Consider the following 13,442-nt stretch of genomic DNA (forward strand, 5'->3'; position numbering starts at 1 on the left):
ATTTATGCCATTTAAAAAAATAAATTAAAAAAAAAACCTTAACGGCCCGGAAGGGTTTTCTGAAAAATGAAATCGACGGGGTTGCAGGCAGTGCTGGCCTTACTCAAGAGTAGACCCACCAAAAACAACTGGCACGAGGTCTATTAACGTCAATGGGTCTACTTCTGAGTAAGACAAGGGCCAGATGCAGCCTATGATTTTAATCTTTAGATTGAGCCAACACAAAGGATGAAACGAGGTGTGTGTGTTTTTCACTGGGGGGGAGGGCAGAGAAGGTGTTGCTAAAAAAAGAGAGAGTTTAACCAGGAGATAACACTCACTTTTAAAGCATGTCAACTCTAATTTGAAAAATTCCAGATTTATACGCAATTCAGAACGAGACCAGCGATGCGCTCCTCCGAATTTTGCAGCTCGTGCGAAAATGAACAGTTATGGGGGAACCCGCACCATTTGCAGTAAATGACATTTTTTGAAAAATCTCAATGGGCACAAAAGCATTTATTACGGAGCACATACAGAACAGAAGCGAAAACATGAGATTGGCGGCCAGGGAATGTGGTCACCTATGGAGGCTGCAAAGCTACGATTGCCACATTTTGAAGAGAAAAAAAGACTTCTACTTTTAACTACGGATCGCTATTATGACGACTCTTGTTCTAAATACCCTTCCTATACGTAGGGCTTCAGAAACTGCAATGCACCACATTTACTTGAGTCTCATGCGCCGTCGAATCTAAAGCACACTGCAATTTTCACAACATCATTTGGCCAAAAAAAGGTGAGCAGTGGATTCAAGAAAACTTGGTCTTGCTAGTAGCAAAGTTCTTCACTTTCAACAACAACAAAAGAAGAAGAAGAATACCTATTGCTCCCTCGCTTGCCACGTGAAAGTATTGGGGCTCATGTTCCCCTTTGGGAACATCAGTATGCGCAGAACAATTTATTAAACTGTTTCACATGTATGTATGGACTTTCCTGAAGGACAAGGGGAGGGGAACACTTGCCCTCCCAGACTCCTTCTCCGAAATCTTTGAGTCCCAATGCATGGAGATCCAGCTCCAAGGGTCTTCTGGTGATTCCCTCAGAGAAGTGAAGTTACAGGGAACCAGGCAGAGGGCCTTGTCGGTGGTGGCGCCCGCCCTGTGGAACGCCCTCCCACCAGATGTCAAGGAAAGAAACAACTCTCTGACTTTTAGGAGACATCTGAAGGCAACCATGTAGTAGGAAGCCTTTTAATGTGTAATGTTTTGTTATGTTTTTATATATGTTGGAAGTGTGGCTGGACAACCCAGTCAGATGGGCAGGGTGCAATAAAAATTCTTCTTATTATTACTACTACTAACTACTACACAGAGCCTAGACCTTGCCGATCAGAAGGTTGGTGGTTCCAATCCCCGCAATGACGGGGTGAGCTCCCGTTGCTTGGTCCCTGCTCCTGCCAACCTAGTTTGAAAGCACAAAGTGCAAGTAGATAAATAGGGAAGGTAAACAGCATTTCCGTGCGCTGCTCTGGTTCGCCAGGAGCGGCTTAGTCCTGCTGGCCACATGACCCGGAAGCTGTACGCCGGCTCCCTCGGCCAATAAAGCGAGACGAGCGCTGCAACCGCAGAGTCGGCCACGACTGGACCTAACGGTCAGGGGTCCCTTTACCTTTACTACTAACAAAGACTAGCACATCTACAGCCAATCCATCGCGGGCATGCATATATCTGCCTATAGACATAAAAACGTAAGGCTGCCGTCACGCTGCATTTTGCATGATGAAGGAAGGGCTTCATCGGCCAAATTAGAGAACTGTCAGGTTGGAAGGGACCCTGAGGTTCACCCCTGGGGCAATGGAGGAATATGCACTTGCCCCATGCAGGAATCGAACCCACAACCTAGGCGTTATCACGTTCGCAACCCAAGCATCCACTGTACTGTTAGAGGGTGTATATACGGAAAAACCAATAATTTTTTTTTTCAAAAAAGGTAGTTTTTATGGCTTTGCAAAACTGAATAGCTGCCACCTTTAAAACGAGCTCACTTCATTTTATTTTATTATTAAGCCAGAGTGGCTGGGGAAAGGCAGAACTCTTTTGCAATGTTTTTTTATTTTCATTTTTAAAAAGCCCTCCGTTTCCTTAATCACGGGACCATATATATATATTATTTCAGGCATTACTGAAATCCTAGAAAGAGATGCGGAAAAAGCTGGCAACAAGCCCCATTTGAAGCCTTTGCAGATCAGGTGAACTTTCTTGCACCCCCAGCTCCACAATAAAGGGCGGAAGAGATTTATACCTAGGTGCGTGCGTACATATAAATATATCTTTCTACGGATATAATCCAGGGTGGCGTTTTAATTCTTTGTTTGGGAGACGAAGGGGGTGGGCAGGGAGAAAGGAGAGGGGGCGAAGCAACCCTCAGATGCAACGCCAACCTTCCTTTTTGGAGAGAGATCAAAGTGTACCAAATTAACAATTAAAGATGGGGGGAAATCCACAAAGAAGGAAAAGAAAACAGGCGTTTGCTCCCTTGATATGCGGTTGTTGGTTTGGGGTTGTTGTGTTTCCTGGTTTTTGCCCAAAGGTAAGCTGCTGTTTTAGGGACGCAGGTGGCGCTGTGGGTTAAACCACAGTGCCTAGGACTTGCCGATCAGAAGGTTGGCGGTTCGAATCCCCACAATGACGGGGTGAGCTCCTGTTGCTTGGTCCCTGCTCCTGCCAACCTAGCAGTTCAAAAGCACGTCAAAGTGCAAGTAGATAAATAGGTACCGCTCCGGCAGGAAGGTAAACGGCGTTTCCGTGCGCTGCTCTGGTTCGCCAGAAGCGGCTTAGTCCTGCTGGCTACATGACCCGGAAGCTGTACGCCGGCTCCCTTGGCCAGTAAAGTGAGATGAGCGCCACAACCCCAGAGTCGGCCACGACTGGACCTTCAGGGGTCCCTTTACCTTGATTCTTGCTATCGTTTTATGGATCAGCGGTCTTGTTAGAGAGTAAAATCCATGTAAAGCTGCTGTTTTAGGGGTTGTTGTTAAAAGCCTGGAACGGACTGATCTGTTTTGCATGACTTTCTATGAGAAAGCGTGCCTTGGTTTTGGAACACTTTGGTTTTGGAATGGAATTTCCGGAATGGATTAAGTTTGAGAACCAAGGGACCACTGTATTGAGAGAAGGCATTCCCTCCTGATAAAGAGGAGGTCGGGATACGGGGATGTGCCTGCCAAATTCTCAACCATCCCCAGGGCCAAGAGTTAAGGGCGCTGCAACCTGTGAATCTTATCAACATCTGGAAGACTGCAGTCTAGAGCTTTGTTTTTATTTTGGCAACCTCTTGTTCCTGCAGCTTAGTTCAATGAGCTTTTGGCTGAAAGCAAAGGAATGAAAACTGTCCTTTCGAAACCGGGTTTTTTTTGGGGGGTCACCCCAAAATCATCGATTTTTGTATAGGTAACTGCATAACACACTATGAAATTGTACATAATAATTATGCATTGGGATACAGGGGAATAACAGAGGTTGCGGGTTTTCTGATATTTGCACAATGTTTTGTGCATTGTACAATGGGACCTTGGCAGTCGAACAAATCGGCTCCCGAATGCCGCAAATCCAGAAGTGAATTTGCAAACGTTTTTCAGAAGCCGAACGTCCGACGCGGCTTCCGATCTGAGTGCAGGAAGCTCTTGCATCCAATCGGACGCCATGCCTTGGTTTTCGACCGCTTTGGGAGCCGAACGGACTCCCAGAACGGATTAAGGTACCTCTGTACATCCCTTCTTACTGCTTAGAATAAATCGAACTTGCTGTTTCTCTTTCTTTGCGCTGCAAGCGCCACAAACTTCCTGCATCGCTTGGATTGCGCATTCTGAGCACAAATTACCATATTTTTCGCTCTATAAGACGCACCAGACCATAAGACACACCTAATTTTTGGAGGAGGAAAACAAGAAAAAAAATATTCTGAATCTCAGAAGCCAGAACAATAAGAGGGATCGCTGCGCAGCGAAAGCAGCAATCTCTCTCTCTGTTCTGGCTTCTGGGATAGCTGCGCAGCCTGCATTCGCTCCATAAGATGCACACACATTTCCCCTTACTTTTTAGGAGGGGGAAAGTGAGTCTTATAGAGCAAAAAATACGGTACTTCTTGGGATCTGGGGCACGGAGGACTCCTGCTTCCAGTGATTCTCCAATATCCCCAATGGTTTTTTTTGGCAAGGTTTCCATATTTCCGACAAATTCTTGCAATCGTTTTCATTGAGTTACCTATATGGCTATTCCAGCGTTGCATTTTGGGGTGACCTTTCCCCCCACAACTGAGAAGAAACAGGCCCTTTTTCAGTGTTTCTAAGCCATGGATAGGCAAACTAAGGCCCGGGGCCAGATCCAGCACAATTGCCTTCTAAATCCAGCCCGCGGACGTTCTGGGAATCAGCATGTTTTTACATGAGTAGAATGTGTGCTTTTATTTAAAATGCATCTCTGGGTTATTTGTGGGGCATAGGAATTTGTTCATGTTTTTTTTCCAAAATATAGTCCGGCCCCCCACAAGGTCTGAGGGACAGTGGACCAGCCCCCTGCTGAAAAAGTTTGCTGACCCCTGTCCTAAGCAAAAGCTCACCCCTTCATGATACATGAAACTGATTTTTTGGAAAAAGTCAAAATGTTTTAACCCTGCTGCAGACAGAAAGCAGCCTCTGGCTTCCTAGGGGACCCAATTTTGGGGCACGACAGCTTCAACATCCCCACTCGGCTCTTTCTCAGATAGACTGCTCCTGCACATGGAAGCTCCACCTGGCCACAAAACAGAAGCTTCGATCAAACCTTTTGCTTCCCCTCTCTTTCTCAGAAAGGACGAACGCTGCCAAGGCGAAAGGAAAGACTACAGAACCGCTCAGCCCATCCCAGAATCTCAAACACAGCTGGGGCGGTTGCGGTAAGAAGCCCAAATTATTTTGCGAAAAGCATCAAAGCCGGGAGTTGGGGTTTGAAGAAACCTCCTCAGATGTGACAAGCTCCGGGCAGAGGGAGTGGAAAGGGGTGGCCAGTGTGTTTGTGTGTTGTGGGGGTGGAAAGAGAGAGATTACACTTGGCTGTAACCACCTGTAGCTTCAAAATTCGCGAACGTGCACCGACTCGCCCCCACTCCCAAGACACGCACGGGCGAAGACGTCTCAATAAACACACGCCCCGTATTCAAAGCAAACCCCCTCTATCAAACAAAGCACATTTTGCTTTCATGCTCAAAATCAAAGGACGCACGAAGTCGGGAGACCCTCCCCCCCAAAATGTACCTTGAACTTTTGCACCTGCGGTTAAAAATAAAAAACGCAGCCTTCTAGCAAACCGTTCTCGCAAACCAGGATACAAACCCCATTGCCCTAGACCAGGCATAAGGCAAACTCGGTCCTCTAGATTGTTTTGGGACTACAACTCCCATCGTCCCTCGCTAACAGGACCAGTGGTCAGGGATGATGGGAATTGTAGTCCCAAAACAGCTGGAGGGCGGAGTTTGCCTAGGCCTGCCCTAGACCCTTGGCCCGGCATTGGCTGCTGGAAGTTGGGGGGCGGGGGCTGGTACAACCTCTGGAAGACCCCTGGAGTTTCCCCATATCCCTGGTCTGAGAAGAGGCATTCTCTGCTCTCGCCTCTTTCTAAAAGGCGGTCGTTCCTTCAACTCTCGGGGTTATTCGTGGGGCATAGGATTTCGTTCATTTTATATATTTTTTCCAAAATATAGCCTGGCCCACCACAAGGTCTGAGGGACAGCTGAAAAAAGTTTGCTGACGCCTATGTTAGATAGCAAAATTCATGTTAAATTGCTGGTTTAGGGGTTGTTTTAAAAGTCTGGAACAGATTAATCCATTTTGCATGACTTTCTATGGGAAAGTGCACCTTGGTTTTGGAACACGCTTTGGAACGGACTTCTGGAACGGATTAAGTTTGAGAACCGAGGTATAGCACCGTATTTGTAACTATAAGCCGAAAGGCTGCCTTCACGGATCACATTGCGCTCTGCCTGATTGTGAGTAAAACTTCTTCTTGTTACTTACGAATAAGACTGCGGTGTCTTTATTCTTTTAGGAGGGGTCAAACGGGTATCACCAGGAATAACAGAACATATTTCAATTTGGGCAAGCCAAATTAAATATGCTTATTGTCTTAAAGAGACTCACACAAGTCTGCAACCAGCTTTCTGTAAAAGGGGGTAATGCACTCTGCTGTATAAAGAAACTTGCTAGAGCAAGTTTAAAAAGGTAAAGGGACCCCTGACCATTAGGTCCAGTCGTGGCCGACTCTGGGGTTGCGGCGCTCATCTCGCTTTATTGGCCGAGGGAGCCGGCGTACAGCTTCCGGGTCATGTGGCCAGCAGGACTAAGCCGCTTCTGGCGAACCAGAGCAGCGCACGGAAACGCCGTTTACCTTCCCGCCAGAGTGGTACCTATTTATCTACTTGGCACTTTGACGTGCTTTCGAACTGCTAGGTGGGCAGGAGCAGGTACCGAGCAACGGGAGCTCACCCCGTCCTTGCGGGGATTCGAACCACCGACCTTCTGAGCGGCAAGTCCTAGGCTCTGTGGTTTAACCCACAGCGCCACCCGCATCCCTTAGAGCAAGGGTAATATTAATCAATATATCCTCTCCTGTTCCCCACAACAATCCCACATGTCGCCCCTCTCCAGATGTTGTGCCCGAATCCCCGCAACTTCCATCATCACCTCTGACGCTGCTTGCATCATTTATATCATTATAAATTATTATAAAATTATTATTATTATTGCCACGCAGGAAGCTGGAGTGCCGGCAACAGCAAGCACAAGACTTCAGGATCCTCGTTTGTGCAACCCTGGAGGACAAAAACCAGAAATACGGGGAGATATATTCAAGCATACCTGATCCTCCGAACTGCGTGCTAGCCAGAGTCGTCGGTCTGTTTTTCCCATTGGCTACTGGCAGCGGGAACATCTGGGGAAGAAGAAGAAGAAGAGGGGGGAAACAGCATTAGAAACTCAGATATATATTTGCCAGGCGCCAAACAGCTCCTTAAACCACGGTTGCAGTCGCAAAAACGGAAATTTCCGGTTGCCATTTTGGGGGCAAGGTGGCTCTAACGTCTTGATTTTTCATCGTCATCAACCTTTATTCCGGTCCAGGGACCCAACACATTGTTACAAAGCAATATACAATCCATACAGCCTACCTCCAGGTTAAACAAGCATTTTGTTCAGAATATAGGGATCACTGGTTCTTGCAACCACCGGTGAAAACTTGGCCACTGCTAATGTTCTAGCATTTGTCCGGTCTTCCAATAGGAGCCTGACATAGTGAGCCTCTGATTTTCCCGGGAACGGTACCAGCAAGGGTAATATCAGTTCAGCTTGCTCGTATTTTGCACAGTGCAACAAAATATGTTTTATGGAATCGATGTCTTGAGCAAAAATGGACACAGGTGGTGCTGTGGGTTAAACCACAGAGCCTAGGACTTGCCGATTGGGAGGTCGGTGGTTCGAATCCCTGTGATGGGCTGAGCTCCTGTTGCTCGGTCCCTGCTCCTGCCCACCTTGCAGTTTGAAAGCATACCAGTGCAAGTAGATAAATAGGTACCGCTCCAGTGGGAAGGTAAACGGCGTTTCCGTGCACTGCTCTGGTTCGCCAGAAGCGGCTTAGTCCTGCTGGCCACATGACCCGGAAGCTGTACGGCTCCCTTGGCCAGTAAAGCGAGATGAGCGCCGCAACCCCAGAGTCGGCCATGACTGGACCTAATGGTCAGGGGTCCCTTTACCTTTACCTTTACCAGGACAGACTGAATCGTGTAATAGTCAGAGGCTCGCACGAGCCTGCAACCAGCTCTCTGCTGTGCATGTAAAAAGGGGGAATGTAAACTCTGCTACATAAAGGAACTTGCTAGAGCACGTTAGGGAAGATATTAATAAACAATTTGTCCTGTCCTGCCACACCTGAACTTTCCCACAGAGATGTCAGGCACCATTCTGGCAGCTGGGCATCTTCACTAGGTCGCAAGTGGCCGATAGGTAAAGGTAAAGGGACCCCTGACCGTTAGGTCCAGTCGCGGCCGACTCTGGGGTTGTGGCGCTCATCTCGCTTTACTGGCCGAGGGAGCCGGCGTACATCTTCCGGGTCATGTGGCCAGCAGGACTAAGCCGCTTCTGGCGAACCAGAGCTGCGCACGGAAACGGCGTTTACCTTCCCGCCGGAGCGGTACCTATTTATCTACTTGCACTTTGAGGTGCTTTCAAACTGCTAGGTTGGCAGGAGCAGGGACCGAGCAATGGGAGCTCACCCTGTCGCGGGGATTCGAACCACCAACCTTCTGATCAGCAAGCCCTAGGCTCTGTGGTATAACCCACAGCGCCACTCACATACCATGCACCACCCGCGTCCCGTAAGTGGCCGATAGCCGGGTGCAAAATGTGCCTGGCAAATGTTGAACATTGGGGAAGGGGTTACCTAGACAAGGAGAAGGGGGTGCCAGGGTGGGCGGGTACAGGCGGTATTTAACACCTCCCAAAATCTGGCACAGTTTCTCGTCTCTGGGTTTAAACACACACACACACACACACACACACACACACACACACACACACACACACACACACACATATAACACAGAGAATTATAAGAGTTGGAAAGGGGACCCTTCAATGTTCTAGTCCAAACCTCCTATACTGCGAGAATCTCAGCTAACGTGGCCATGAAACACAGCCTCCCAAATTCTGCTTTGAAACTTCTAAGGAAGGGTTTTTTTTTAAGGACTTCCTGTTCCGGTGCTTTTTAATAGATGGGGTGGGCAAGCAAAATTAAAAAATTAAAAAAACAATGCCCAGGAAATTTCTGCTCGCCTCTAAGTTGCAAACTAATCTGACCACCCCCCTTGCTTTTTTAAATATGCTACACCCCCCCAACAAGAACAAGAGTCAAAGAAGCAAAATCTATTGCTGAAAAGCCGCACAAAAAGCAGACCGCTCTGACGCCGATCAGAAATTTCAATTTATCACCAAGGGTTGAAAGCGAAAATTCGGACACAAAAGTTTAGCTTTTTTTTTTTAATGGCCAAAGTTGCAAATGAAGTTTTGACGTACGGCAACCCTAACTTCAACAACCCCCCCCTTCAAAAACATTCAGATAAATCGGAAACTGCCCGTGTGATCACAGCAATATAAACATGTTTTGGCCCCAGATCAATGCATAAGCCGATCTCTCCAACTCCAAACACACTTGCAGTCTTCCTGGTCAAAGTTTTGCAGGAAAGACCTGTGAAAATATGCATCTTTAATTTGTTCCTCTTCTGTGCTTTCTATTAAACACTGGGAAGATCTGGGAAGAGGAATTATAGGGGCATATTTAAATAAGGTACCTGAATTGCAAATTAAGCCGGTGCGAATTTCTAAATAATAAAGAGCAAGCAATCTTCTCTAGCTTGGTTGCTACCATGGTGTTGTGGGGCTAAAAGGGAGATTTTGTCCATCCCTCAGATATGGCACAGGTTATCAGCAAACAGGTGGTTTGCATGGGAAATTGCTGTGGACTAGAAACTTAAGCAGACTGCGTGGGCAAGTTGAACATTAGCAGAGTTATGGCTCCAAGGGTAATTCTTTCTGCTCAAATAAATTTTATTGAGGTTTATAGAGAAAAATATACAAAAGTTACCATATTTTTCGCTCTATTGGACGCACCGGACCATAGAAGGGGGAGAACAGGGGGGGGAAATTCTTGTTCTCCCCCTCTAAGTCAAGGTGCGATAGGCTTTGGGTTCCTATCGACCTGCTCTTTGGGGCTGGGGGGGGGAGTGCACTGCTTTTGAATTCTGGTGCTGGAGGAGACTCTTGAGAGTCCCATGGACTGCAAGAAGATCAAACCTCTCCATTCGGAAGGAAATCAGCCCTGAGTGCTCACTGGAAGGACAGATCCTGAAGCTGAGGCTCCAAGACTTTGGCCACCTCAGGAGAAGAGAAGACTCCCTGGAAAAGACCCTGATGTTGGAAAAGATGGAGGGCTCAAGGAGAAGGGGACGACGGAGGATGAGATGGTTGGATAGTGTTCTCGAAGCTACCAGCATGAGTCTGACCAAACTGCGGGAGGCAGTGGAAGACAGGAGTGCCTGGCGTGTTCTGGTCCAGGGGGTCACGAAGAGGCGGACACGACTAAACAACAACAACAAGACTTCCAACATTGGATTTTCACAGACCTTTCAGCGCTTTCTGCCCAGACACTGCTTCTGGGAACTGTAGTGTTCCGGCTACGTCCAGGAAATTCCAGACATAGGGCAACCCCTAGCGCTGCCAGTCAGTGTAAGAAATACTGCAGTAGATGGACTTCCTACGTTCTGGCTTAAGATCAATTCCACCTGTGGCGCTTTAAAGCATCGTAACCAGACCAGGCTTTTAAGAAAGCAGAGATATTCCCTGCAATTCGAGGGATGCAAAACTGCACCTTTAAATTTTCCCTACACCGCCACCTTAAAACGCAGACAACCTCCATCCTCCCTTCTGAATCTTTTTACGCGTCAGAAAAAGAAACAGATTTGCAAACGTGCAAAGGAAACAAAAAGAAACGAATTGAACAACAGAAGGGAGGAGTTCCCTTAAGTTTCTCCCTCCCTCCCTTCCTTTCTCTCTAATTTTCCATGCAGTGTGGAAAAACCACCTTCAATGCGTGCAGCACTAGAGGACTACAGCTCCCATGATGCAATGTGCTAAAACAACAACACATACACACAGAGAGAGCTGGCGCAGAAATACCAAAGGAACCAGCTGGAATCCCAAATCTACAATTCTATGCATCTAGGTAAAGGGACCCCTGACCATTAGGTCCAGTCACAGACGACTCTGGGGTTGCAGCACTCATCTCGCTTTACTGGCCGAGGGAGCCGGCGTACAGCTTCCGGGTCATGTGCCCAGCATGACCAAGCCGCTTCTGGCGAACCAGAGCAGTGCATGGAAACACCATTTACCTTCCCGCCGGAGCAGTACCTATTTATCTACAGTGGTGCCTCGCAAGACGAAAAGAATCCGTTCTGTGATTCTCTTCGTCTAGCAGTTTTTTCGTCTTGCGAAGCAAGCCCATTGACGGATTAGCGGATTAGCGCTATTAGCGGCTTTTATCAGCTTATTGGATCAGCTGATAAGCGGCTTAGCGGCTTAGAAAAAGGGGGGGGAGGAAAAAAATCCGCAGGAACTCGCAAGACATTTTCGCCTTGCGAAGCAAGCCCATAGGAAATTCGTTTTGCGAAGCACCTCCAAAATGGAAAACTCTTTCGTCTAGCGAGTTTTCCGTCTTGCGAGGCATTCGTCTTGCGGGGCACCACTGTACTTGCACTTCAATGTGCTTTCGAACTGCTAGGTTGGCAGGAGCAGGGACCGAGCAACGGGAGCTCACCCCGTCACGGGGATTCGAACCGCCAACCTTCTGATCGGCAAGTCCTAGGCTCTGTGGTTTAACCCACAGAGCCACCCGCATCCCTCTATGCATCTAGCAGGCACCAAATTTTGAGAAACCGTGTTAATATAATGTGCAGAATTTAGCAACCCTTGCCTGACCAAATGGACGAGAGAAGAGAAAAGAGACCGACGCTGTCAGCTGTCACTCTCTGGGTTGTCTTTTATCTCTCTCCGTGACGTGGCGCCTCTCCCTGGCCTCCTTCCAAGGCTCCTTATCTAAAAAGTCAAGACCACACGCCCTTCCAAGGCGGGACACAACGCTCTCCTCCGACTGCACGTTGCCCGCCGAAAGTCTGCCTCCGTTTGGCTTCCCTCAATAAAATCAGCAGAAGGCGCCCAAGAAACGGAAGAATGCCTCTTCTTAGAGGAGGCGCCCTAGTTGAGAAAGGAGAAAACTTCCCAATAGTTTTCCCCAATAGGGGAAAGCCTCTATTTATAAGAGGCCTTCTGAGAGAAGAGAAAGCCTCTTCTTATTAAGCCAGGAATGGGAAAATCTACAACCTTCTATGTGTTCGTTAACTCCCTCCTCCCACCCCAGCCAGTATGGCCAGAGACCAAGGATGGTGGAGTTTGGAGTCTAGGCAGGGCTCACAGCTCCCTGGAGTAAACAAACAGCTGGAGGGCGTTGACAAAAACGGGAAGGTGTGCCGAGGAGGGAGAACCAAGGGTCTGGAGACCAAGCCTGATGAAGAATGGTCGAAGGAGCGGAGATGGAAGGTGGTGGGGTCTCCTGCCTTGGAGGTTTTTAAGCAGAGGTTGGCTGTCCACCTGCTATGGATGCTTTAGCTGAGATTCCTGATTCCTGCCTCCCTCCCTCCCTCCCTCCCTCCCTCCCCCTCTCTCTTCCTTCCTCCCTCCCTTTCTTCCTTCTCTCTCCCCTTCCTTCCTTCCTTCACTCTCTCTCTCTCTCTCTCTTGCCTTCCCTTCCTTCCTCCTCTCTCTCTCCCCTTCCTTCCTTCCTTCACTCTCTCTCTCCTTCCCTCCTTCTCTCTCTCTCCTTCCTTCCCTCTCCTTCCTTCCTTCTCTCTCTCTCTCTCTCTTGCCTTCCCTTCCTTCCTCCTCTCTCTCTCCACTTCCTTCCTTCCTTCACTCTCTCTCTCCTTCCCTCCTTCACTCTCCTTTCTTCCCTCTCCTTCCTTCCTTCCTTCTCTCACCCTCTCTCTCCTTCCTTCCTTCCTTCCTTCCTTCCTTCCTTCCTTCCTTCCTTCCTTCCTTCTCTCTCTCTCTCTCTCTCTCTCCTTCCTTCCTTCTCTCCCTCTCTCCTTCCTTCCCCCCTCCTTCTTTCCTTCCCTTTTCTCTCTCTCTCTCCTTCCTTCCTTCTCTCTCTCTCTCGCTCCTTCCTTTTCTTCCTTCTCTCTCTCTCTCCCTCCTTCCCCTACTCCGCCCCCACCCTCTCTAAGTCTTCACAACAAGGAGACCGTAGCAATTACGCGTCCCCCTTGATACTGCGACGAGGAACAAACAAGTTGGTACCCGCAAACGCTCGCCTCCTTGCGAGTTGCCTCCGTCCGACGCCCTCACTCCAGCACACCCAATTCAGCGTAATGCCATCAGTCCTTTTGCCACTGCTCCCTCCCCTCGTGTCGACATGTGCATAACCCCCCCCCCCCGCAAAAAGACAAATAACTAGAGTCTCACTTACCATACTGAAATCCAACAGGTCACTGAGCTCCTTGTCAGTCCCGGCTGCGGCCATTCTCTGCTGCTGGTTCATATTCCCACCAGATTCAAACGTAGTCCGTCCTTTTTATTATAATTATTCCACACCGACAAAAAGGAGGAGGAGGAGGAGGAGGAGGGGAGGAAGGGATGGGAGCAGAGAGGAGAGGAGGGAGAGAAAGAAAAAGAGATTATTATTTTTTTGTAAGTTAAAAGAATATTTGTGAAACGGAGGAACAAAACCACCCAGAAATAAACATTTCATTTTGCAATACTATCCCCTCTCATGCAGGGATCTCCTTTCAAATCCGCAACAAGTGAGTTATTGAATGGAGAATGGAGGATC

The 13,442-nt window shown here is 48.3% G+C and overlaps 1 protein-coding gene across 9 annotated transcripts in view; it reads right to left on the reverse strand.

Annotated features, from left to right (window-relative positions):
• TCF3 (transcription factor 3) overlaps positions 1-13,222 on the reverse strand; it is a 76,788-nt gene extending 63,566 nt beyond the window's left edge. For 5 of the 9 annotated variants that reach the window (XM_081177760.1, XM_081177759.1, XM_081177758.1 and 2 more), the window contains exons 1-2: positions 13,080-13,222; positions 6,872-6,944 (exon numbers count right to left, since the gene is read on the reverse strand). In XM_081177760.1, coding sequence (XP_081033886.1) covers positions 6,872-6,944; positions 13,080-13,151 — 145 coding nt within the window. In that variant the 5' untranslated portion in view covers positions 13,152-13,222. The remainder of the gene's footprint in view (positions 1-6,871; positions 6,945-13,079) is intronic. The other 4 variants (XM_081177755.1, XM_081177754.1, XM_081177753.1 and 1 more) reach the window with 1 other exon arrangement.
• Positions 13,223-13,442: the final 220 nt, after the last annotated feature.

Source organism: Podarcis bocagei (assembly GCF_964188305.1).
Source record: "Podarcis bocagei genome assembly, chromosome: 18".
In the NCBI taxonomy this organism is placed as follows: Eukaryota; Metazoa; Chordata; class Lepidosauria; order Squamata; family Lacertidae; genus Podarcis; species Podarcis bocagei.